The sequence below is a fragment of the Muntiacus reevesi genome, chromosome 12, assembly GCF_963930625.1.
Source record: "Muntiacus reevesi chromosome 12, mMunRee1.1, whole genome shotgun sequence".
NCBI classification, from domain to species: domain Eukaryota; kingdom Metazoa; phylum Chordata; class Mammalia; order Artiodactyla; family Cervidae; genus Muntiacus; species Muntiacus reevesi.
Genome location: NC_089260.1, coordinates 61,733,409 through 61,756,940, shown reverse-complemented (window position 1 = coordinate 61,756,940; position 23,532 = coordinate 61,733,409). Strand labels below are relative to the sequence as shown.

Sequence of the window (23,532 nt, the reverse complement as noted above, 5' to 3'; positions counted from 1 at the left end):
GGGTCGCACAGAGTAGGACATGACTGCAGTGACTTAGCACACATAGTGAGACCACTTTATAAATTTTTTTTCTCTAAATGGAATATGATACATTACTATTCCATAACTTGCTTTATGTATCTTATGTGTTTTTCTAATACATAAGTCTTATTTATATTTTAAGAGCACCATAGCCTTTGCTGTTGTATTGGTATACCATAATTTTATTTACCCAAGTCCTTATTGATAAAATTTCAGCTATTTTCTAATTTTTTTCTGTTGAACTGCTACAGTGAGCATTTTGGGTTTTTTAATCATATAAACATTACCATGTGGATTTTTTAACATGCATTCCTAAAAGTGGAAAAACTGTAGCTTATTTGAAGGGTATGCACACTTGACATTTTTAATAGTACCAAATTACTGTCGTTCAAATTTGTACCAATTTCGGCAACTGCCAGTGACCAGGTTTGTTCTGTTTCTGCTTATAATACAGTTCTCCTATGGCAGGAACACCTCTGCCCACCACTGTCTTTTCCCTTACTCTGCTTTTTTTTTCAATTAGTTTGTTTATTTTTCAATTGGAGTATAATTGCTTTTCAGTGTTGTGTTAGTTTCTGCTGTACAGCAACATGAATCCGCTATATGTATACGTACATCCCTTCCCTTTTAAGCCTCCTGCCCACCCTCATCCCACCCCTCTGGTTTGTTTTTGTCACTACTTGGCATAACGTATTAATTTGTTTGACTCTGTCTCTCCTAGCAGAATGTTAAATATGTGAAGTCAGGGACTTTTTTTCCACTTTTCTATCCCCAGAGTTCTTAATAAACATATTGTAGGCTTCTTTGTGTGTGAGTATGTGTGTGTGGTTTTTCCATACCTTTAACAGAATTGATGTACAGTTTTTAGAACACTAGTAGGAAGATAAATTCAAATGTTTAACCTAAAAATACTTTTGAGCACTTATTCTACAACAGACATGGTTATAGGCATTGGAAATACAGCACTGAGCGATTTAGACAAAAATCTATATCCTCCTAGGGCTTACATTTTAGTTGGGGAAAAGACAAACAAAAATAAAATACAATACTAACCTATTGCTATGGAGAAAAATGTAGCTAAGCAGTGCCAAAAGAGTGTGGTATGGTCACAGTGTTAAATTTGCTGGGTTGGCCTCACTAAGAAGATGGCATTTGAGCAAATACCTGGAAAAGGTGAAGTAGTGGCCCATTTGGGTATCTGAGGGACAAAGGTTTCTTGCCTTTGCAAGTATAAAAGCCCCAGAGCAAAAGTGAGTCTGATGTGTTAGAAAAATCACAGAAAGTCTAGAGTGACTAGGGCAGAGGGAGTGAAGGGCCGAGAAGTGATTGATGCCAGGGAGCTATCAAGGGGCCAGGTTATGTTCCCAATGGCAGCTCTAGTAGTTGTGAATTATTCAACTAAAAACTAAATAAATTGGGAAATGAATGTTAAGTGTATGTTAAGTCTAGATTCTTAGGGTGGTGAAAGTAAAGTCACTTAGTTGTGTCCGACTCTTTGTGACCCCATGGACTGTAGCCCACCAGGCTCCTCCATCCGTGGGATTCTCCAGGAAAGAGTACTGGAGTGGGTTGTCATTTCTTTCTCCAGGGGATCTTCCCGACCCAGGGATTGAACCCAGGTCTCCCTCATTGTAGGCAGATGCTTTAGCCACCAAGGAAGTCTTAGGGTGGTAAGAGTCCTTAAAAGTTTCTAATTTAATCACCTAGTTCTGGACCCTAAATTCTATCTTTTGTGTAATAACACCTTCACAATTCATTTTGTTAGTTCTGACTCCTAAAAAAATCAGCTTATTTTGAGAGGCTTCCATTTCTTAATCTCCATTTGTTTCCCAGGTACAATAGAGAATTTGTCTAATCTGTCTTCATCATGGCAAGCTCTTTGTATGTTTGAACATGCTTTTGTATTCATTTCTATTTCCTCACTTTAACCCAGGCTTCTTCACACTAAACAGTTCTTCTATGATAAGATATACTTCTTAGGATTCTTAAATACAGTGGAAGTTTATTTCTTGCTCACTTACAATATCAGGTAAATGACTGGAGTGATGGGTGTACCCTCCGCCATGCAGTTATTCCAGACATTCAGACTAGGAGAGCATGCTCATTTTCATCACGTGGCTCTCCAGATTGTTTTCATTCCACCCAGCTGAAAGGATTGGCCCTTTCTTGTGCCTGGTCTGAAAGTGATATACATCATTTCCTTTCACGCTCCATTGGCTGGCTGAATCATACCTCCATTGGCTGAACCATACTGCAAGGGAGACTAGGGAATATGACATAGCACTGGGCCCAAAAGGAAGAGAACATGAACTGTGACAAGAGCAAGCTCTGCTGCACATCACACATTTTTAGTTTCTTCAAAATTCTAGTCACTCGCCTGAATGTCTTTCTCTTTATATTCCTTTTGAAAGGCTGTACCCAGAATGAATTAAGTACTCTAGCAGTGTTCTGATTAACAGAGTAAAGGAGACTTGCTATTTAGTAGCCACATTAACCATTTATGTATTGTACTTACTGTCAATTAAAACATTATTTCAAGGTTTAAAACAAATTAAGTTTATACTCTTCGTAATAAGGGAGACTAGCTGAACTTTATATGGATGGAGGGAGGTTGAACGGAGAAGGCAATGGCACCCCACTTCAGTGCTCTTGCCTGGAGAATCCCAGGGACGGAGGAGCCTGGTGGGCTGCAGTCCATGGGGTTGCTAAGAGTCGGACACGACTGAGTGACTTCATTTTCACTTTTCACTTTCACACATTGGAGAAGGAAATGGCAACCCACTCCAGTGTTTTTTTTTGTTTGTTTGTTTGTTTGTTTTTGACTGAACTGGGTCTTAGTTGCAGCATATGAACTGTTAGTTGTGGCATGTGGGGTCTAGTTCCCTGACCAGGGATTGAACCCAGGCCCCTTGCATTGGAAGCCAGAGTCTTAGCCACTGGCCCACGAGGGAAGTCCCCCCACTCCAGTGTTCTTACCTGGAGAATCCCAGGGACGGGGGAGCCTGGTGGGCTGCCGTCTGTGGCGTCACGGAGTCGGACACGACTGAAGTGACTTAGCAGCAGCAGGGAGGTTGAAAAGCCATAATCAGTTTAATCTGGCATAACTTTATCAAGAATGTGGAAACTCTGTACTTAAAACATTTTGGCTTTTTTTTTTGCTATAGCTTCTTTTTTATGATAATATTTCCTAAGTATGTCATTGTAAACTGGGTCAAGTAGCCCAGCATCACCCTATCCGGGAGGGTGGAATGGGCACTGGACCAGAATTGCTGGTTTCATAAAATGAATAGTCTTTATGGATACAAGTAAGCAAGTCTGCTTTCAGCCTTATGTAGTCTCTGTTTTCCTTGGTGAGCTAGTGATATTGTGTATGTAGCATTGGGCTGTAGTGTGTATGAGAAGTATTATGTATTACAATTTGTCCGTCTCGAAGCTGCAGTCAGAGTACCTGTATGCACAAGCACTGGTAGACCCTGACAACTCATGAAAAAATGAGGAAGAATGTCAGTAATAGATTAGAAATTAGGGTGAATTGTGAAACACAAGCAGTGAGGATTAGATGGATGTGGGTAACCACATTTCAGAGTATGTGCATCAAAGGGCTGCTTTGAAAAATGGGAGTGATTTCTAGCCCTAGATCAGTGCCCGGAGGGAATTAAGAGAGTCCTTGAACAACTTTGTGTTTTTTGGCTTTCTTCACTTCTGGCCATTCCAGATAGTAGTCGGCAGAGTCTGTCATCAGCTGAATCAATAAAGGTGGACCAAGGACTAGTGTGGCAAGGCAGTAACTTGCCTCTAGGTACTGAACGGGAGGAGTGGGAAGACCCTGTGTCCAGGAAACAAATTACAGGCACATTCTGTTTCTAATATAGCCTACCTTCTTTAATAATCACTGAAAATAGAAACTAGAATAAACAGGAAAAGCATCTATGAACAGTCATATTTGAAAGGCAGAGATAATTTATGAATAAGCATTTGAGGAAGGACAGTGCTATAGAAAATTATATCCATGCATCAGCAACAGATTGTTATGGAAAAGAACCATTTTGAAGACATTACAAATGAAGTAGCTCCTCCCAAATATAAAACCCTGCAGGGCTAGAAAGACACAGATGAAGAGTGAATTAGCAAGATGAGGGATCATGATGTCAGGAATTCTTACATAATACAATAGGACAGAGAGATTTAAAAAGTGAGGAAAAAATTAAAGGAAATAGAGGAGATGATAGATTCAAGTCTAACATCTATTTAATGGGATTTATGGGCAGAGAAAAGAAATGTAGAAGAAAAAAATAGTCAAATAATACAACATTTCATAGAATTAAAGAACACCATAATCTTCAGTTTTAAAAGGTCCCCTGTTCTAACTGATGGATATAGAAAGAACCATATCTAGATAAAATTTTAGAACATCAAAAATACAGAGAAAAATCTAAAAATCTTCCCAGAGAATAAAACATTACTAGAAAGGACTGAAAATCAAATTGCTTCTACATTTTCACTGGTGACACCAGCTACTATGGAGGCTACTGAGCAATATTTTCAAAGTTAGAAGAAAAGTAATTTTGAATCTGTAATTTTCTTCCCAACAAAGTTAGCATTTGAGTGAAAGAGCAAAATATATTTTTGACCATATAGTGCCTAAGAAACTATTACCCACAAACCTCTGACTGAAAGAATTATTAAAAGACAATTTCTCCTCTTGGATTTTTTGTTGTTGTTGTTGTTTTTGCATAAGTGGCATATAAGAAGCAGTGCACAAAGAAAACAGTTAAAACTTGTCACAAAATTGTGCTTGTTAACTTTTTTTTGAGGAAGAGGAAAAATATTGCCTCAGGTTTTTCGAACAGAAGACTCTTTAAGCCTGATGCAATCGATATGATAGACACTAAATACACAAAAATGTATTTAAGTTACCTTTAAGATCTTGGGTCACTCAGATATCCAAGGAAGGAAGTTGCCAACAAGTAACATTTTTTTAAGTTATGTGAAACTACATTGACCTTGCTTCTGAACTCAGAATGGCAGGCAGAAAGGATATCGTGAAGGAGAATCAGGAAGTAAAAGCACCTTCAGATCTGGTATGTAGATGTTGATTAACTTTACAGTTTGATAGGGGAAAAAAAAGCTTAAAGATATGTCTGTTAAAACTTGTAACAGTGAAAGAACAGAAATACAGCATAGAAAAAATACATAAAATATCTTTCCTTTTGTGACTGGCTTATTTCCCTTAGCATAGTGTTTTCAGTGTTCATCTGTGTTGTAGCCTATGTTCAAATTTCATTCCTTTTTAAGCTGAATAATATTCTGTTATATGTCTGTACCACATTTTGTTTATCTGCTCATCTGATGATGAACATTTGAGTTGTCTTTACCTCGTGCCTAACTCCTGAATAATCCTGCTATGGTTATTGCTATGCAAGTACCTCTTGAGTCTTTTATTTTTTTGGATATGTATACTGGGTTACATGGTAATTCTGTGTTTAACTTTTTTGAAGGACCAGCGTACTGTTTTCCACAGTGGCTGCACCCTTTTAATTCCTACTGGCTCAGGAGATCTAATTTCTCCATATTTTTACCAGTTCTTACTATTTTCCAGCCTTTATTCTTACTGAACAACCACTCATTCTCATATCTCACTTTGGGTTGTGAAAGTGAATTAATTGATCTCAGTTCAGTTGAGTCACTCTCGGACTCTTTGCAGCACCATGGACTGCAGCACTCCAGGCCTCACTGTCCATCACCAACTCCCAGAGTTTATTCAACTCATGTCCGTTGAGTTGGTGATGCCATCCAACCATCTCATCATCCTCTGTCATCCCCGTCTCCTTCCGCCTTCAGCCTTTTCCAGCTTCAGGGTTTTTTCCGGGTCAGTTCTTCACACCAGATGGCCAAAGTATTGGAGTTTCAGCTTCATCATCAGTCCTTCCAGTGAATATTCAGGACTGATTTCCTTTAGGATGGACGGGTTTGATCTCCTTGCTGTTCAAGGGACTCTGAAGAGTCTTCCCCAACACCACAGTTCAAAAGCATCAATTCTTCAGCACTCAGCTTTCTTTATAGTCCAACTGTCTCATCCATACATGACTACAAAACCCTTTAAGTAAAATATCACTGTATCAGTTACTGTATGAATTATGTTTGGAGTCTTGAGTTCTAAAGAAGACCCCATGGTTTTAGTTCCTTATCCACTGCATATGTGATGTATATGTAAGTTCAGCATAAGTAAAAGATTTAAGAAATTGCTCATTACACAACTTAGGTTGTCATTACAATAATCTACTGTTGCATTGAATGATTGATACATAGTATGTATGTGTATACAAACATATATACACACACACACACACACACATATATAATGCATCTGTTTTTTGTTTTTTTTTTTTTAAGGTACAAGAATTATTTATCCATGACTATGGAGAAATTTTTAATGTCCAGTTACCTAGTAAAGAAGAACGGACACAGTTTTTTGAAGATTTAATTCTGAAGCAAGCTGCTAAGCCTCCTGTATCCAAAAAGAAAGCAGGTTAGTTTCTGTATCAAGGTTAATATATAATCATTTTGAGAAAGTGGAAATGAAATATCAGTTAATGACATTGCCATCTTCTAATAGTCACTCAGTTGTGTCCAACTCTGTGACCTCATGAACTGTAGCCCGCTAGGCTCCTTTGTCCATGGAATTCTGTAAACAAGAATTCTGGAGTGGATAGACATTCCATTCTGCAGGGGATCTTTCTGACCCAGGAATCAAACCCAGGTCTTCTGCTTTGCAGGAAGATTTTTTACTACCTGAGCCACCAGGGAAGCTTCTAAGGTTGATACCTCTTACCTATATTTCCTTGTATTTCCTATTAAAATAGACTAAAGTTCTTAAAGCATACAAGGCCTTTCATAGTATAACCCTAATCATTGTGGAATTTGGGCTGGAATTCATAGTATAGCCCCAGTCTGTCTTTCCAAGCCCATCTTTGATACTTTGCTCTCTTCTGTCTTTTTCCTTACAAAGCACTCTGTCTTTAAACCATTCAGTGCATATTTGTGTCTTTTCATAATTTAATTCATGCTTGTTCTCTGTCAGTAATGCGTCTGTCCTCAACCTTGTCTCTGTCTATCGAACTACTTTTCCTTCTAGTATAATTTATGTTTTCCTTCCTTAACATCAGACAGAATTAATTGACTACCTTTATGATGTTCTGTACTTTTTTCATACTACTGATAAGACATTGTGGTGATGTTATAATTATCTCTTACTACCTTAATAAATTGCCAACTTATGGGGGCAGCACTCTCATATTCCCTTTTTAATCCTGAGTAATTATTAGTGCATTTCTGTTTAAACAAACTCAAACTTTTGTCATATTTGAAACATACCACAATTTTTCATTAGCTAAAAAATCAACTAGTCGAAATGACTTCCTCCCACGCACACAGGGAAATTCAATTTTTTTTTATTTTAATTTTTTTAAATTTTGGAAGTATGATAACACATTTACAGGAAACTTGGAAAATACAGAACAAGGTTATGAATAGTTACATAGAGTTCCATTATATATACAGTTATTTTTTTTTGAGTAGGTAAGGTAAATTAAGATTTTTAATTGGAGTTTCAATATCAAACTCTCAAAAGCTAATAGAATGAATATACAGAGAAGTAGAAGGATATAGAAGACCTGAAAAGCACTGTCAGCATAATGAAGATTTATACAGTTTTCACACAATGATAAGATACAAATTCTGTTCAGGTTCCCATAGACTGTAAACTATGAGACATTGGAACATATGCAGCGACATAAAACACGGTGCAAAAATTTCATGGTCTAAAGGTATTGAAATCATACAGAGTTTGTTTTCTTAACACTGTGGAATTATGTTAGAGATCAGTATCAAAAGATATTTGAATGTACTTTTAAGTGTGATGTGACATGTACCAAGAGAGATCTTCAACTTAGCCATCAAAAGCCTCGATAAAGTTAGGCTGAAAAAAACACAGAGGGTGATTGCAGAGAAGAAAGCATTTTAATGAGAAATTAGTATTAAAGATACTTTAAACAAAATCACATGTATTTGGAAATTAAATGTCTACTTTTAAATGATGGGTATATCTAAGAAACCATAACAAGGAAAATTACAAAATATTTGTAATAGAATAAAGACAAAAAGAGAATTTACCAGAATTTGTTGCATGCAACTGAAGCTGCTCAATGCAGTTAAATACAATGTGGAGTCTTAAAATAAGATATGAAAACAAATAATGGACACTAGCATGAAATTTTGTGAAATTTGAACAAAATCTGTAGTTAGTAATACTGTATCACATGTTAATTTCCTGGTTTTTGTTTTTTTGTACAACATAATATTTCTTTATATTCTCAGAATTGGATTAGATGTTTCAAGCCTCATTCAATTTTTTTTTTAAATCACTAAGATAATTAATTTTCTAGGCTTTTAGCAGTAATACTAGATACTAAACTGCATGGAACTGTATCAAAGTTTTGAGTGAATATAAATTAGAAATCTGGCATTCTGTTCATACTAAGTCAAACAAGTGGAATCAAATTGTCGTAAACTTTTTTATCTAGGCAAAAATTCATAAATTCTCTAAAATATATACTATATATGTGTGTATACAAAAGCTTTTCTACTACACTTGATAAAGGCTTGAGAAAGAATGAAGTGAAGTGAAGTCGCTCAGTTGTGTCCGACTCTTTGCGGCCCCAGGGACTGTAGCCCACCAGGTTCCTTCGTCCATGGGATTCTCCAGGCAAGAATACTGGAGTGGGTTGCCATTTCCTTCTCCAGGGGATCTTCCTTACCCAGGGATCAAACCCAGGTCTCCCGCATTGCGAGCAGACACTTTAACCTCTGAGCCACCAGGGAAGCCCTGAGAAAGAATAACAACAACAAAAAGAGAGATGGAGAAATTGGAGAACATAACTAAATGAAATGAGAACACTGAATATGAAATAGAAGAAGTAAAATTAGATAAATAAAATATATAGTCCAGTTGTTTTTAAACGTGGCTGCTCATTAGAAGCACATCTATAGCTTCAGAGAAGAATAGCAGTAACTGGGCATTTGTATTTTTCAAAAAATTCTAAGGTAATTCTGTTACACATCTGGATATTAAAAAGTAGTTACAGGTTTTTCTATTAAAGTGGTCAGTTTAGTGATAACAGAATTCTATTATTTTCTGTTGACCAATCTTGATACAATAGTACATAACCATAATAGTAAAAGATGTTTATCAGTTTTCACAGTCAAGAGCCAGACAAAAAATAAAAGATAATTACAGTTGCAAGCCATAAAGGATTAGCCTAACACTTTAAAATAATTTCGTACAATTTAGGGATTAAGTAGAGTGATAAGTGGTAAGTGAAAGTGCATGTAAGCACATGTTCTGATCTGCCCAGCCACTCTGTGTCTTTTGGTTGGTGCATTTAATCCACTTATAGTTAAGGTAATCATCAGTATGTGTGATCCTGTTACCATTTTCTTAATTGTTTGGGGTTTACTTTGTGTAGGTCTTTTTCTTCTCTTGTGTCTCCTGCCTAGAAAAGTTCCTTTAGTTTTTGTTGTAAAGCTGGTTTGGTGGCGCTGAGTTCTCTTAACTTTTGCATGTCTAGAAAGCATTTGATTTCTCCATCAAATCTGAATGAGAGTCTTGCTGTGTAGAGTATCCTTGGTTGTAGGTTCTTCCCTTTCATCACTTTAAATGTATCATGCCATTCCCTTCTGGCTCGTAGAATTTCTGTTGAGAAATCAGCTGGTAAGCTATAGGAGTTCCCTTGTATGTTATTTGTTGTTTTTCCCTTGTTGCTTTTAATATTTTATCTTTGTCTTTAATTTTCATCATTTTGATTACTATGTGTCTTGGTGTATTCCTCCTTGGGTTTATCCTGCCTGGGACTCTCTGCTTCCTGGACTTAGTTGACTATTTCCTTTCCCATGTTAGAGAATTTTTCAGCTGTTATTTCTTCAGATATTTTCTTGGGTCCTTTCTCTCTCTCTCTTCTCCTAGGACCTGTATAATGTGAATGTTGGTGTGTTCAGTGTTGTCCCAGAGGTCTCTAAGGCTGCCTTCATTTTTTTTGTTATTCTTTTTTCTATTCTGTTCTGTGGCAGTGATTTCCATCATCTGTCCTCCATTCTTAGGTCCTCCAGGTCTTAGCCATTCTTTTGTCTCAGTTATTCTGCTGTTGATTCCTTCTGTAGCAGTAGGAATTGTTCTTCTGTTTCTTCTTTAGTTCTTCTAGGTCTTTCTTGCATCTTCTCAATCTTTCTCTCCATTCTTTTTCCGAGATTCTGGATCATCATCACTATACTTATTCTGAATTCTTTTTCTGGAAAGTTGCCAGTAAACATCCACTTTATTTGGATGTTTTTCTGCAGTCTTAACGTGTCCCTTCATCTGGGACAAAACTCTGCTTTTTCATCCTGGTTAACTTTCTGTAGTGTGGTTTTGGTTCCAGCTACTGTGGGATTGTGGTTCTTCTTGCTTCTTCTGTCTGCCCTCTGGTGGAGGAGGCTGAGATGCTTGTATAAGATTCCTGATGGGAGGGAGTGGTGGTGGGGGAAACTGAGTCTTGCTCTGGTGGACAGGACTGTGTTCAGTAAAACTAATCCAGTTATCCACTGATGAGTGGCATTGTGCTCCCTCCTTGTTAGTTGTTTGACCTGAGGTGACCTAGCCCTGGGGTCTGTGCGCGCCCTGGTAGGGTTAATGGCGACCTCCAGTAGGACTTAGGCCAAGGGGCCCCTTCCAGGACTGCTACTGCCAGGGACCCCAAGCCATGGCCCACCCATACCTCCACAGGAGACACTCTTCCCTAGCAGGTGGGTCTGGTTCAATCTCCTGTGGAGTTACTGCTCCTTTCTCCTGGATCTTGGCATTCACAAGATTTTGTTCATGCCCTCCAAGAGTGGAGTCTGTTTTTCCCAGTCCTGTGAAAGTCTTGTAATCAAATCCCGCTGGCCATCAAAGTCAGATTCCCTTGGGATCCCCCATCCTTTTGCTGGATTCTCAAGTTGGGAGGCCTGACATGAGACTCAGAACCTTCACAACAATAGGAGAAATTCTTTGGTATTGTTGTTCTCCAGATTGTGGGTTGCCCACCTGGAAGGTATGGGGTTTGATTTTATTGTGTTTGTGCCTGCTCCTACCATCTTGTTTCAACTTCTTTGTGTTTGAACTTGTGGTATCTTTTTTTGGTGGTTCCAGAATCCTCCTGTCAGTGGTTGTTCAACAGCTAGTTGTGATTTTGGTGCTCTTGCAGGAGGAGATGAGTATACGTCCTTCTACTCTGCCTTCTTGAGAAAGACATTTTTAGTAATTAGGATATTCTTGTCCTGGAAATAGGCATTTTCAAGATTTTAATAGCCTCTTAAATGATTTTAAAATGATAATGACTCAGCAATTCACATTCCCAGTTACAAACTGCCAGTTACTGCTGGAGGAGATGTAGAGGGTGAGATTATGGTAGCACTTAGTATTCCAAATCCCTTGGCTCCTGACAGATAGGAGGAGGATAACCCCTGAAAGCTTGTCTGCTTGGTGTACTGATGTTGTCACCCTTGACCTGGTGGGAGAGCATAACTAACTTCTGTTCACGTAAAGTTTTGCAGGCCCTGGAGGTACTCCCTGTGGCACCACCACCTGAGCCAAGACCACTGACAGCAGAAGAACTGAAACGACTAGAAGAGCAAGAGGAAGATACATTTAGAGAACTGAGGATTTTTTTAAGAAATGTTACACATAGGCTTGCTATTGACAAGCGATTCAGAATATTTACTAAACCTGTTGACCCTGATGAGGTATTAATTTAGTCTTTGGATCAGAATGCTTCAGACTTAGAGAATATTTGAATAGTTTTGTGTGCGTCCCGCTGTACACTCTGAACTTGCTTTCTTATTTGGAAGCATCAAGTAGTGTTCTCAGCACATAGAGGCTTCAAGAGTTATGTAAGGTGTTTTCCTTTCCTGCAGAGCCTAGACAATTAACTTTGCCCAGCTCAAATGTTCTAGAAGTAACTTGAGAATGTCTTAATGCTACGTGACATTCCTGTGACCTTCACAGTAAAGAATGCGGTCCTAAGTTGGCGTTGAAGGGTGGGTGGCATTTGGATGAGCAAAGAGGCTTAAGGTGTTACTAGAGCTATAGGTGCCCAAGAATGAGAATGAATACAAAACAAAAGCCACCTTAAATGCAGAGTTTCACATTAATATATTTTCATTATCTCTTACGTATATATTTTCTCCTGTTTTGCCTGGAAGAAAAACTTGACTCAAATTTTTCAGTGTTTGTGATTTGGTCATTTGTTTGAATTTTAGGTTCCTGATTATGTCACCGTAATAAAGCAACCAATGGACCTTTCATCTGTAATCAGTAAAATTGATCTCCACAAGTATCTAACTGTGAAAGACTATTTGAGTGATATTGATCTGATCTGTAGTAATGCTTTAGAATACAATCCAGATAGAGATCCTGGAGGTGAGCATCTAGTGGGTTTGGTTTGGTTTGGTTTGGTTTGGTTTTTTTAACCTCAAGGAGTGGAATGAGGGCTGCTAACACTTAGTGAAGGGTGATTTCATACTCGGTGCTGTATTAGAAGCATTTTACATTCACAGTGCCATTCAGTCCTCAACAAGGTCATACTCCCAGGAAATGGCAAGGGTAGAATTTGGGTGCAAGTTTCTTTCACTCCCAAACAATTATATGATACAACCTCTAATGAGACACGTAATTGCCTAACAATTTAGCTTGGTTTTTTTTGTATGTCAATGTTCTTTCTCAAAATAGGAAAATAAAAACTCTTTTTAATAAGTTTGAAAGGATTTTTTTAGTTAAGACCATTACAGTTTTTATTACAACAAAGTAATATGATACTTGCTAACAGACTAAGTCCCCCATTTCCTTTCTCCTAAGGTAAGTGTAAGTAAGTGTTAGTGGCTCAGTCATGCCCGACTCTTTGCGACCCCATGGACTGCAGCCCACTAGGCTCCTGTGTCCATGAGGTTTACCAGGCAATGATACTGGAGTGGGTTGCCATTTCCTTCTCCAGGAGATCTCCCCAACCCAGGGATCAAACCCAGGTCTCCTGCACTGCAGGCAGATTCTTTACTGACTGAGCTACAAGGGAAGCCCTATCTCCAAAGGTGGATGCTGTTAAGTTTAAGGCTATCTTTCCAGATCTTTTCTATGCATAGAATGTATCCACAATCTACCTCACCTACGCAGGCTATTAAATAAAATGTATAAAGTAAGATTTTTAGGTGATAGATTTGTTTATATGTATAATGATATATTCAAATATATTTGTTATAAACTTACTGATTTTGAAAAAATACTCTTTCAGGTTCTTTTTCTTAGCTGCTTTATGAATGCCCTATCCTCAACTGTCTTGGTGGATAATATTTTTTAATATTTCTGTTTTCTGTGTTGACTCTGTAACATTGGCATTCTGTTTTTAAATTTGTCGTGCTTAAAAATTAGATCGATTTTTATCACTGAGACTTTACCCAATGATTTAAAAGCCCACTGTTCTTCCCTCACCAGTCTTCTATCCTACCTTCCCTAGGCTCTGTCCCACAGTTCAGAGTTCTGGAGGTAGCAGTGGGCAACAGGCTGCCAAGTTGGGAAAACCCCTTAATTGTAGAAAGAAGGAAGCTTCTTCTGGAGGAAGTGGGCTTGTTCTGTTTCCTTGCAGTCATACTGCTGCTGTTTCCCGTTCTGACCGTTCTGACAAATGTAAAATTACTTCTGGGCAGTGGTGTTCACACTTGAGATAGCACCAACATCTCCTTCAGGACATACTAAGGTGCAGCTGGCCGGGCCTCACCTCTGCAGGTTTTGATTCTTTAGATTCAGGACTGGAGAATGTGCATCCTGACAAATTCCCACATGGTGCCAAGGCTGCTGCCGTGAATGAACTTGGCGCGGCCTTTCTTCAGGTCATGTTAGAAGTCCCTGGCAGCATCCCTTCTGCTGTAACAGCCCTTCCTGTCTACTGTAAACTGAATGTTGTGTGAATGCTGCAGCAGCCTCCTGCCCTGCGAGGGGGCACTGATCAACTGCTCAAGCAAATTTACATTCACTTCTGATCCGCCTTTACCTTGAGACGTATTCCCGTTCATGGCACTTAGACTCAGTTTAGGAGTTTTTCCAGTGCTTCCTGTGTAGTGTTGCTGTTTCACTGTCTTTGTTTAGTTTCTCAAGTCAGTGTCATAACTTCTTCCTCTATATCTCTTCCAAAATTGTTTTACATCCCCGGTTCACTCATGACACTGATTGCCTTCCTTGCTGTTTTTGTGTCATCGTATTGTTGTTTAGTTTTGCTGTTGACTGATTCTTACATTTTCCCTGGTGTTTCAAAGGGATTTAGGTAGGACAGGACAATGAAATTGGGTTTAGTCTGCTGTGTGGAATCAAATGTCCAGAACATTAGATGAGCATCAAAACCAGAAATAACACAGTTCCAATAACTTTTACCATTCATGGTGGAAGTAAAAAACAAACAGTATTGGCTGTAATCTTAGCCCAACATGTAATATTAATTTTTGTTAAATTATTAAAAGGAAACCATTTTAAAGTTCTTTCTTTATTCTGTAGATCGTCTTATTAGGCATAGAGCCTGTGCTTTAAGAGATACTGCTTATGCAATAATTAAAGAAGAACTTGATGAAGACTTTGAGCAGCTTTGTGAAGAAATTCAGGAATCTAGAAAGAAAAGAGGTAGAAAAATGATTTGACATCAGAAAAAGATGCTTTAAATATATTGAGTACTCATAATTCTCCATGTAATTTTTATATCTGAAAATTTTATTTGATATTCTGCATATCTATTTATAAGGTTGTAGCTCTTCCAGATATGCCCCATCTTACTACCATGTAATGCCAAAGCAAAATTCCACTCCTGCTGGTGATAAAAAATCAGATCCAGAGCAAAGTGAAAAGCCAAAGACGCCCAGTACTCCTGTGGCTTGCAGCACTCCTGGTAAGTGCACTTGGGCGATTTTTACTTAGGAAACTCTAGCCTTTATTCTTTTCTGATGCTGTTTACTTTTCTCCCTCAGTTTCCTTTGTCCATATTGATGCCACTCATTACATTGATTTCATTTATATTAAGGCAACTTTGCATTCTTTAAATAAATCCATGCTTGCAGTGAGGTACCGTTTGCCATCCCAGTTCACCTTTCAGTTTACAGTCTAATTGTGGGTTGACTTGATGTGAAACTGATTTTTGCTTCCTATAATCCTAGTCTATTTCCTGTTCCCTCTTTATTCTTAGGGTATAACTCCACAGAGTACCCACCCAGATTCTGTGGGTTTCCTAAGGCCTCTTCCTTGGCAGGCTCCTACTTCCAGTTTTTGCTTTTAAAACTCTGTGAATATCAGACTGTCCTCAGCTTCTTAGCCTCCCAGTTATTCATCTGTTTTCCCAGATTTGGGTGCCATAATTCCTCAGTGCTTTTAAACAGAATGTTTATAGAAACTATTCATACTAGCCCAACTAATGCCGATCAACTAGAAGAATGGAAAAATACGGATTATTATACAGAAGTGAGAATTATTAAACTTCAAGTAAATACAACACTATGGATGACTTTCCCAAACATGAAATTGCAGAGTGGTTATACTGTGTCTAGGCAGAATTTTTAATATCTATGTACCATAGTTTCTTCATCTATAAAATGATGTTGAGGACTGGTAGCACACCTGATCAGGTTAAAGTGGAATTTCAATGAGTCAGCACATATGAAGGCCTTAGAAGAGTTCCTACTTCATGCTAAGCACTCGATACGTGTAGGCTGTTTTTAGTCTTGCCCTTTCTTCGGTTCATTCCTCATACTACTGCCGAAATTACTTTTGCAATATGTGCATTAAAAATTCATACCATTGTTTGAGTTTCCTGAGATGGAAGGGAGGTTCAAGAGAATGAGGATGTATGTATACCTATGGCTGATTTCATGTTTGATAGAAAACAACAAAATTCTGTAAAGCAATTATCCTTCAATTGAAAAATAAATTAATTAAAGAAAAAAAAACTCTTGCCTTTGCTCTCCTTAAAATTATTGAACTTTTAAAAAAATTATTCAGGATAAAATCCAGATACCTTAGAATGACAAGTCTTTACCCACTTTCTGCCTTCTCACAGTACTACTTTTGTTCATCTATTCCAGCCATATCATACTGTGGTGATATCTCAGATTTTCCTCTTAATATCTCAGGAGGTATTTTTTCCTCCACTTAACTTAGGCTTTAAAAAGTTGTTGAGTGTTCTCTTACTCTTTTTCTTAAATTCTTTGAAGCTCAGTTGAAGAGAAAAATCCGCAAAAAATCAAAGTGGTACTTGGGCACCATAACAAAACGAAGGAAGATCTCACAGGCAAAAAATGACAGCCAAAATGTCACAAGTGACAGAGTTGAGAGTGATACAGAGGAAAATCAAGATACAAGTGTAGACCATAATGAGACCGGAAACACAGGGGAGTCTTCGATGGAAGTAAATGAAAAGCAGCAAAATGCTTCTAAAAGCAAAATAGAATTGGAAAATAAGAATTCAGGTACTTGTATTGAGAATGAACCTGAAGAATCTGGAAAGACTACAGCATGTACAGAATTGAGGAAAGATAAGATTGCTTGTAATGGAGATGCTTCTAGCTCTCGGATAATAGACATTTCTGATGAAAATGAAGCAAAAGGTAAGTGTCAGTGAAGCAACTTACTAATTTTAAAAGATGTTTCATTCAAGGTTCTTTAACAGTTAATTGCATCTCAGTTTACTCTTTTTCCTTGTCTTTCAGAGTACAAGAGTTAATTAGGGAAGGTGGCGTTATTTTATTAATAATAAGATAAATTATTAGTATTAAATAGTAATAAGATATCATTATTTTATTAAATAACAGTAAATGACTGTAGTTAAAAGCAGACTATAGTGGGATTTCCCTGCTGGTCCAGTGGCTGAAACTGTGTTCCCAACACAGGCAGCCCCGGTTTGATCCCAGGACAGGAAACTGATCCCATATGCCGCAACTGAAAGATCCCACATGCCACAACTAAGACCTGGCGCAGCCAAATACCTAAAACATTCTTTTAAAAAACCCAACTTAGCATCAAACAGACCTGGATTTGAGCCTCTAGTCTACTGCGTAGTAGCTTGTGACCTTGGTTAAGATTCTTGCCCCATCAACCTCAGTTTTCTCATTTGTGAGATTGGGGGTAGATAGTGCTAGGTAATAAGGTATTCTGAGGATTGAATAAAGTAATCCATCTAAAGCATGTAGCAAAGTGCTTGGCTATACAATTTTTAAAACCTGGCAGGATACACTCTCATTTTAAGCAGGATAAGCAGTTTCCTGTGATTTCTTGCTGAGTGATGTGAAACAACTGTTACTCATCCCCATCATTCCTCTATCCCTATTGTAGCTGAAATCCCAGATCATTTATACTGTATTTATTCTAATGGTCCTGCTCCCAAAGATTTTCATTTAGAATTGTCTTCTGTCGGCATCTTCTTGAACCTTTGACCTTAGATTTGTTTGGTTTTTGGAAAAGCCGAACATTTAGTCTTACAAAGCAAAAAGAAGGGTAACAAGGTCAAGAATTTGTTTTGGTCAAAAACAAGTATTGACTAAGTTAATGAGACTAGTTTCCTTCAGTGGCTTATATGCTGGAGGTTAATCTTTTTCGAGGACTTGCTTGAAATGAGTTCTAGTGTGTTTGAGTAATCTTAGAGTGGTTTAGGATATACCTTTTTGAGTGTAAATATTTAAAATGTTAATCCTCTGACTGTAAAGTTTTGTATGTTCTATTTAAGTTCAGCATTTATTTTTCATTTATCATTATCTTTTCTATAAGAACACTATTTAGTGAGACCAGGCACCTATTTACACTTGTCAGGAGATTTGGGTTCTTGTCCTGGCTCTGAGAACAGTTAGGTATGTTGACCTTAGAAAAACCTCTTCACCTTTCTTTGGCCTTGTTTTTTGGCCTCTTAATCAAGTAGATTGTTCTAGATCAGGGATGAAGGGCAGATAGTCACAGCTACTCAATCCTGCTGGAAAAGCCATACTGACACACTTACTGTGAAGTGGGTGTGGCTGTGTTCTGATAGAACTTGAATTGTGGCGGTAGGCCAGGTTAGCTTATGTGTAGTAGTCCGTACTGAAGCCCCTTCCAACTCTTAAATATCCTTAATTTTTTTTTTAACGTGCTACACAGCATGCAGGAATCTTAGTTCAATCCCGGTGACTAGGGGCTGAACCTCTGCCTCCTGCAAGGGAAGCTCATAGTCCTAAGCATTGGCTTACATATATGCATGCTCAGTCTTTGTGACCCAATGGACTATAGCCTGCTAGGCTCCTCTGTCCATGGGTTTCTCCAGGCAAGAATACTGGAGTAATTTGAATTTCCTTCTCCACCTTACCACTGGACTGCCAGGCAATTCCCGGTCCTTCATTTTTGAGTGTGTAAATGGTAGCATCTTAATCTTACAGTAGAGTTAATAAATGAGAACAGGGATTTGTGTTTAAGTAAATATGCCCTGCTACTTAATCAGCCTAATGTTTATTTTAGGCATTATAAAATGTCTGTGAAACAAACAAATAGTTATTTTTTCATTCTAGAAATGTGTGTTCTGCGAATGACTCGAGCTAGACGTTCCCAAGTAGAGCAACAGCAGCTCATCAGTGTTGAAAAGGCTTTGGCAATTCTTTCTCAGCCTACACCCTCACTTGTTGTGAACCATGAGCGACTGAAAGTATGTAAATTAAAATCACAGTGCTTTCATTGTTGAATTAGAAACAACTCACCAAAAGCGGGATTGTAATAGTACATTATTTCAATTTGGCTTGCAATAAATATATTTTATAGAAAGATAAACTTGGTATAGTTTGACATTATCAGTGAAACTTGGTAACTTTCATTAAGGCAGTGATTGAAGATGACTAGTATATTAGCATTACTGTTTTCAACATATCAATACTTGTCTGTACCACTTATCCAATATATCGTTTGTATGACCATACCTATGACCATTTTAGTTGGTTTTTACTTAACCATGGTTGCATGTTTTTGTTGACTACAAGGCAATGGAATATCATGATAGGACCAGACTTGAGGAATCACAGAAATTCAGTAGGTCCGTTTCAGTCATGAGAAAAAACCCTGATCAGATGGAAAACCTTTTTTGAAGAAAAGAGCCTTGAAGTGGTGCAGTAGTTCATCATTTATATCCTGTCTCTTTTTGTTTCACATAACAATTAATTCTAGCATATATTAATCATAGTGACATAAAATATTCTACAAAAGTGCCTTTTTTCTTGTTAGTCTAGTGTGAGATTATTTTTTAACTTGTCTGAAGAGATTGATGGCTATAATTGAAATTGGCAACCTCCTCAGCTGTAGTATTAGGATGAGAGGCCAGAGTCATAGAATGTTGATAAAGGTAGTTTGCAGTTGAATGTCAGAATCACTGTTAGAGACTGCAGTGTCTTATCAGATGACTTGATCTGCCTTCTCTGTAGCTTATATGCTAAAAAATGTCCCTAAATCTTCAAAATTAAAATGTCTCTGGGAATTTCTCTCATATATGTAAACACTTATATTTTCTTTTAGAATCTTTTGAAGATTGTTGTTAAAAAAAGTCAAGAATACAATATTTTTCAGTTGGAAAATTTATATGCTGTAATCAGCCAGTGTATTTATCAGCATCGCAGGGATTATGACAAAACAGCACTTATTCAGGTAAATTCATCTATTTGAGAAATTAACTGATTATAAAAATTTCTAAATGCCATTTTTTAATGTGTGGGATTATGAATTATTTCTGGTACAACCATGTTTTGTACTTTTTAAAATCTAGCACCTAAATTAGCTTGTGTTTCTTTAATAAGGAGTGAAACACTGTAGTGTCTGTAAATTATGAAAAATCTGTTTTGTGTGTGTATGAATGAAAATATATAGCTCATTTTTAAGATAGACTTAAGATAGGCCTATTTGTCTTTATTTAATCTGCTTTATAGTGGATGTGTGTGCTTAGTCACTCAGTCATGTCCGACTCTTGGTAACCCCATGGACCGTAGCCTGCCAGGCTCCTCATCCATGAGATTCTCCAGGCAAGAATACTGGAGTGGGTTGCCATGCTCTCCTCCAGGGGATCTTCCCAGGCCAGGGATCGAACCCAGGTCTCCTGCTCAGCTAGGTGGATTCTTTACCGTCTGAGCTACCAGGGAAGCCCTTATAGTAGATATTTGAGTACTGATGTTTAAAAAATAGATATTGACTGATACCTATATAGTATTTAATATATATATACACACACACACGTAACTCATAACTTGTACCTACTATATACCTACTAGTATGTAATATATATAGTATTTAGTATATCTAGTAAAGTATACTGTGGTATCTATATAGCATAAATATATGTAACAGTAGTACTATAAACTGTTAATATCTGTAAGTACACCAGTGCCTTGGTTAATAACTATATAATTTAATGTAAGATGGAATCATCTCAGACTTTAATTCAAAGGGATTTAATAATGAAGTCCCATCAGTGTTAGCAGTCTATGTGATAGCCATAAATACTGAGCAAAATTTGTTTCTCTCTCAGTTATATACATGGGTAATGATGTCCTTAAGGTTGTTCGCTGCGAAAGAAAACCAGCAGTGGAGTGATGTTCTTTAGTGTTTTCTGCATTGAAACTTACTGTTTTTCCCTCCTATCCTTTATCTAGAAAATGGAGCAAGAAGTAGAAAACTTCAGTTGTTCCAGATCATGATGTCATGGTACCAAGTATTTTTTATTTTTTCAAGATGAAATCCTGAATCTCTAAGGAAAGGAGTAAAATAGTAATTAAAAATATTTAAACTTTTCTAGTATTTATATACATGTGTAAGATAAATTACAGAGATAACTGATAAATATTTGATTGAACAAGTCATTGTAGTAATACTATTGCTATTGTTATCAGTAAAGTGTGGCCAACTCCTAATAAAGTTTATTTTGATAATTAATGTTTATGGAAACTTAGGAGTAATTAGTGACACTGATAGTTTTTATTTTAAGCACTTTTAATTTTATCCTTCCTAAAAATAGTTTATTGTGTCAGACTAGATAGAAACTAGTTAACCATTGTGTCTTTGCCGTCGTTTCTGCCTTTAGCATCCTCTGCAGATTCACTTAAAAGCTCATGCTTGAGTCATGATTTGCAGGAGGTCCCCTGAATAACTTCTAGGTGAACCACAGTTCTGTACTTGACTATCAAAATTAATGCTTTTTAGATAAACATTTTTTATCATTTAATTTGGATTAATAAAAAATTTTAAATTTTTGTTTTACTTTTATGGTTATACATACAACAAATGTATTAATGACTACTTTGTTAAATATCTTTTTAACAATGCAAAATTTTTATATATGAAAGCTATTTATATCCTTCTTAGGTTGTATTCTATAGATGCCTTTTGTATACAATTATATAAATGTAAATATTATGAATTTTGTATTAATGATACCAAAAATGCATTTCTTAAAGCAATAAAAGCATTCACCATCATGCATTTCTCCCCCTCCCCCATTTTCTTTTTCTTTGAGACATTCTAGTATTACTTTGCAAAACTTCTTTTGAGGGTAATAGGGGATAATGATCTCATGAGATATTCTGGATTCTAATACAGTTTCTGAGCTAAACTGCTTTTTGTTGTTGTTTTATCTGGATATTTTATTTAAAGCCTTCTAAAACTCAGTATTTCAGATACCTTAATTAGTAGATACTGTCTATTGTAATGCATAATGGAATACTAGTCACTGAAAATATATAAGTGTATGTATATTCCTGGATTCTCATACACACACACGTCTTCATTTTTAGTGAAATTTATTGTAACTTATTCTAGATTCCTCTTTTGTAATTAGGATTTTATTTTGTATGTATAGCTTCTGTAATAAATTGTAAAGGTAAAAATTGCTTCTCAGTTCTATTTCTTAATTATTTTATAATATCCTAAAAATAATTCAGTGCGAAACAAGTGCAAAAATCTGTTTTATTACTATGCATAATTTAAAATGCTGTTGACACTAGAATGTATATATTCTTTAGTTACAAAGACTAATCTGCTCCTGTCCTTTGCATGACACACTGTGTATACACTTGGACAATAATGTATCTACATTGCTATGTAGGCTTCCAAAACCATGCTGAAATTGCAAACCTAGAATGTCTTTCTCTCTTCTTTTTTTTTTTGCTTAAAAGTATAATAAGGCTATATATATATATTTATATTTATATTTAATTTATATATGATATATTTTATGTTTTATGATATATAAAACATTTTATAATATATATTTATATTATAAAATGTTTATATATTATATTTTATGATATATGTTATAAATATGACTATGTTATATTTATATTGTATTATGTTTATGTATTATATTTTATAATATATTTCATATTATATATTTATATTTTATATATATGTAAATTTATATGTATTTTATAGATTTATATATAATCAGGCTATTATATATAAATATATATATATACACTTATATTTAAAAGTATAATCAGTAATTTAGGCAGGAAAAAGAAACAGAAGGCATCCAAATTTAAAAGGAAGAAGTAAAACTATATTCACAGGTTATCTTACATATGGAAAGCCCTAAAGTATCCACAAAATATTGGTTAGAGCTAATAAATTTGTCAAAGTTGCAGGATAGAAATCAATATAGAAATCTGTTGTATTTCTGTATGCTAGCAACAAATGATGCAAAAAAGGAAACTAAGAAATAAATTCCATTTACAATAGCATCTAAGTCAGTAAGACACCTAGGAATAAATTTAACCAAGGAGGTGCAAACTTGGACACTGGTAACTACAAAATGTTGCTGAAAGAAATTAAATAAGACCTAAGTAAATGGAAGGAGATCCTGTACTCCTGTATTGGAAGACTTAATGTTAAAATAATGGTATTTCCCAAAACAGTCTGCAGATTCCATGCAATACCTTTCAAAACCCCAATGGCCTTTTTGCAGAAATGGGAAAGTCAATCCAAAATTCATAATGAAACTGCAGGGGACCCTGAACAGCCAAAACAAACTTGAAAAAAGAAGAGGAAGTTGGAAGACTCATACTTTTTTACTCCAAACTTTACAGGAAGTTACATTAATAAGACAGTGTGGTGTTGGCATAAAGGATCGACATACAGATCAACGGAGTAGAGTTGAGAGTTCAGAAAGAAGTGTATATCTGTGGTCAGTTGATTCTGACAATGGTGCACCAGACCATTCAATGGGGAGAGAATAGTGTCTTCAACAGATGGTGCTGGGAAAGCAATATTCACATGCCAAGGGATGAGGTTGGACATCTACCCCACACCATATTTAAAACTTAACACAAAATGGATAGAAGACCTAAATTAAGAGGTAAAACTGTAAAATTCTTAAGATGAAAACATGACCTCAGATTTGATGATGATTTCTTAAATGTGGCTCAAAA

The 23,532-nt window shown here is 36.5% G+C and overlaps 1 protein-coding gene across 1 annotated transcript in view; it reads left to right on the top strand.

Annotated features, from left to right (window-relative positions):
* Positions 1 to 21,993, top strand: part of ATAD2 (ATPase family AAA domain containing 2) — a 64,471-nt gene extending 42,478 nt beyond the window's left edge. Inside the window, exons 20-28 of the mRNA XM_065902639.1 lie at positions 6,415 to 6,550; positions 11,639 to 11,835; positions 12,352 to 12,511; positions 14,630 to 14,752; positions 14,871 to 15,014; positions 16,330 to 16,722; positions 18,646 to 18,779; positions 19,637 to 19,765; positions 20,764 to 21,993. Of these exons, the coding sequence (XP_065758711.1) occupies positions 6,415 to 6,550; positions 11,639 to 11,835; positions 12,352 to 12,511; positions 14,630 to 14,752; positions 14,871 to 15,014; positions 16,330 to 16,722; positions 18,646 to 18,779; positions 19,637 to 19,765; positions 20,764 to 20,808 (1,461 nt within the window). The 3' untranslated portion in view covers positions 20,809 to 21,993. The remainder of the gene's footprint in view (positions 1 to 6,414; positions 6,551 to 11,638; positions 11,836 to 12,351; positions 12,512 to 14,629; positions 14,753 to 14,870; positions 15,015 to 16,329; positions 16,723 to 18,645; positions 18,780 to 19,636; positions 19,766 to 20,763) is intronic.
* Positions 21,994 to 23,532: the final 1,539 nt, after the last annotated feature.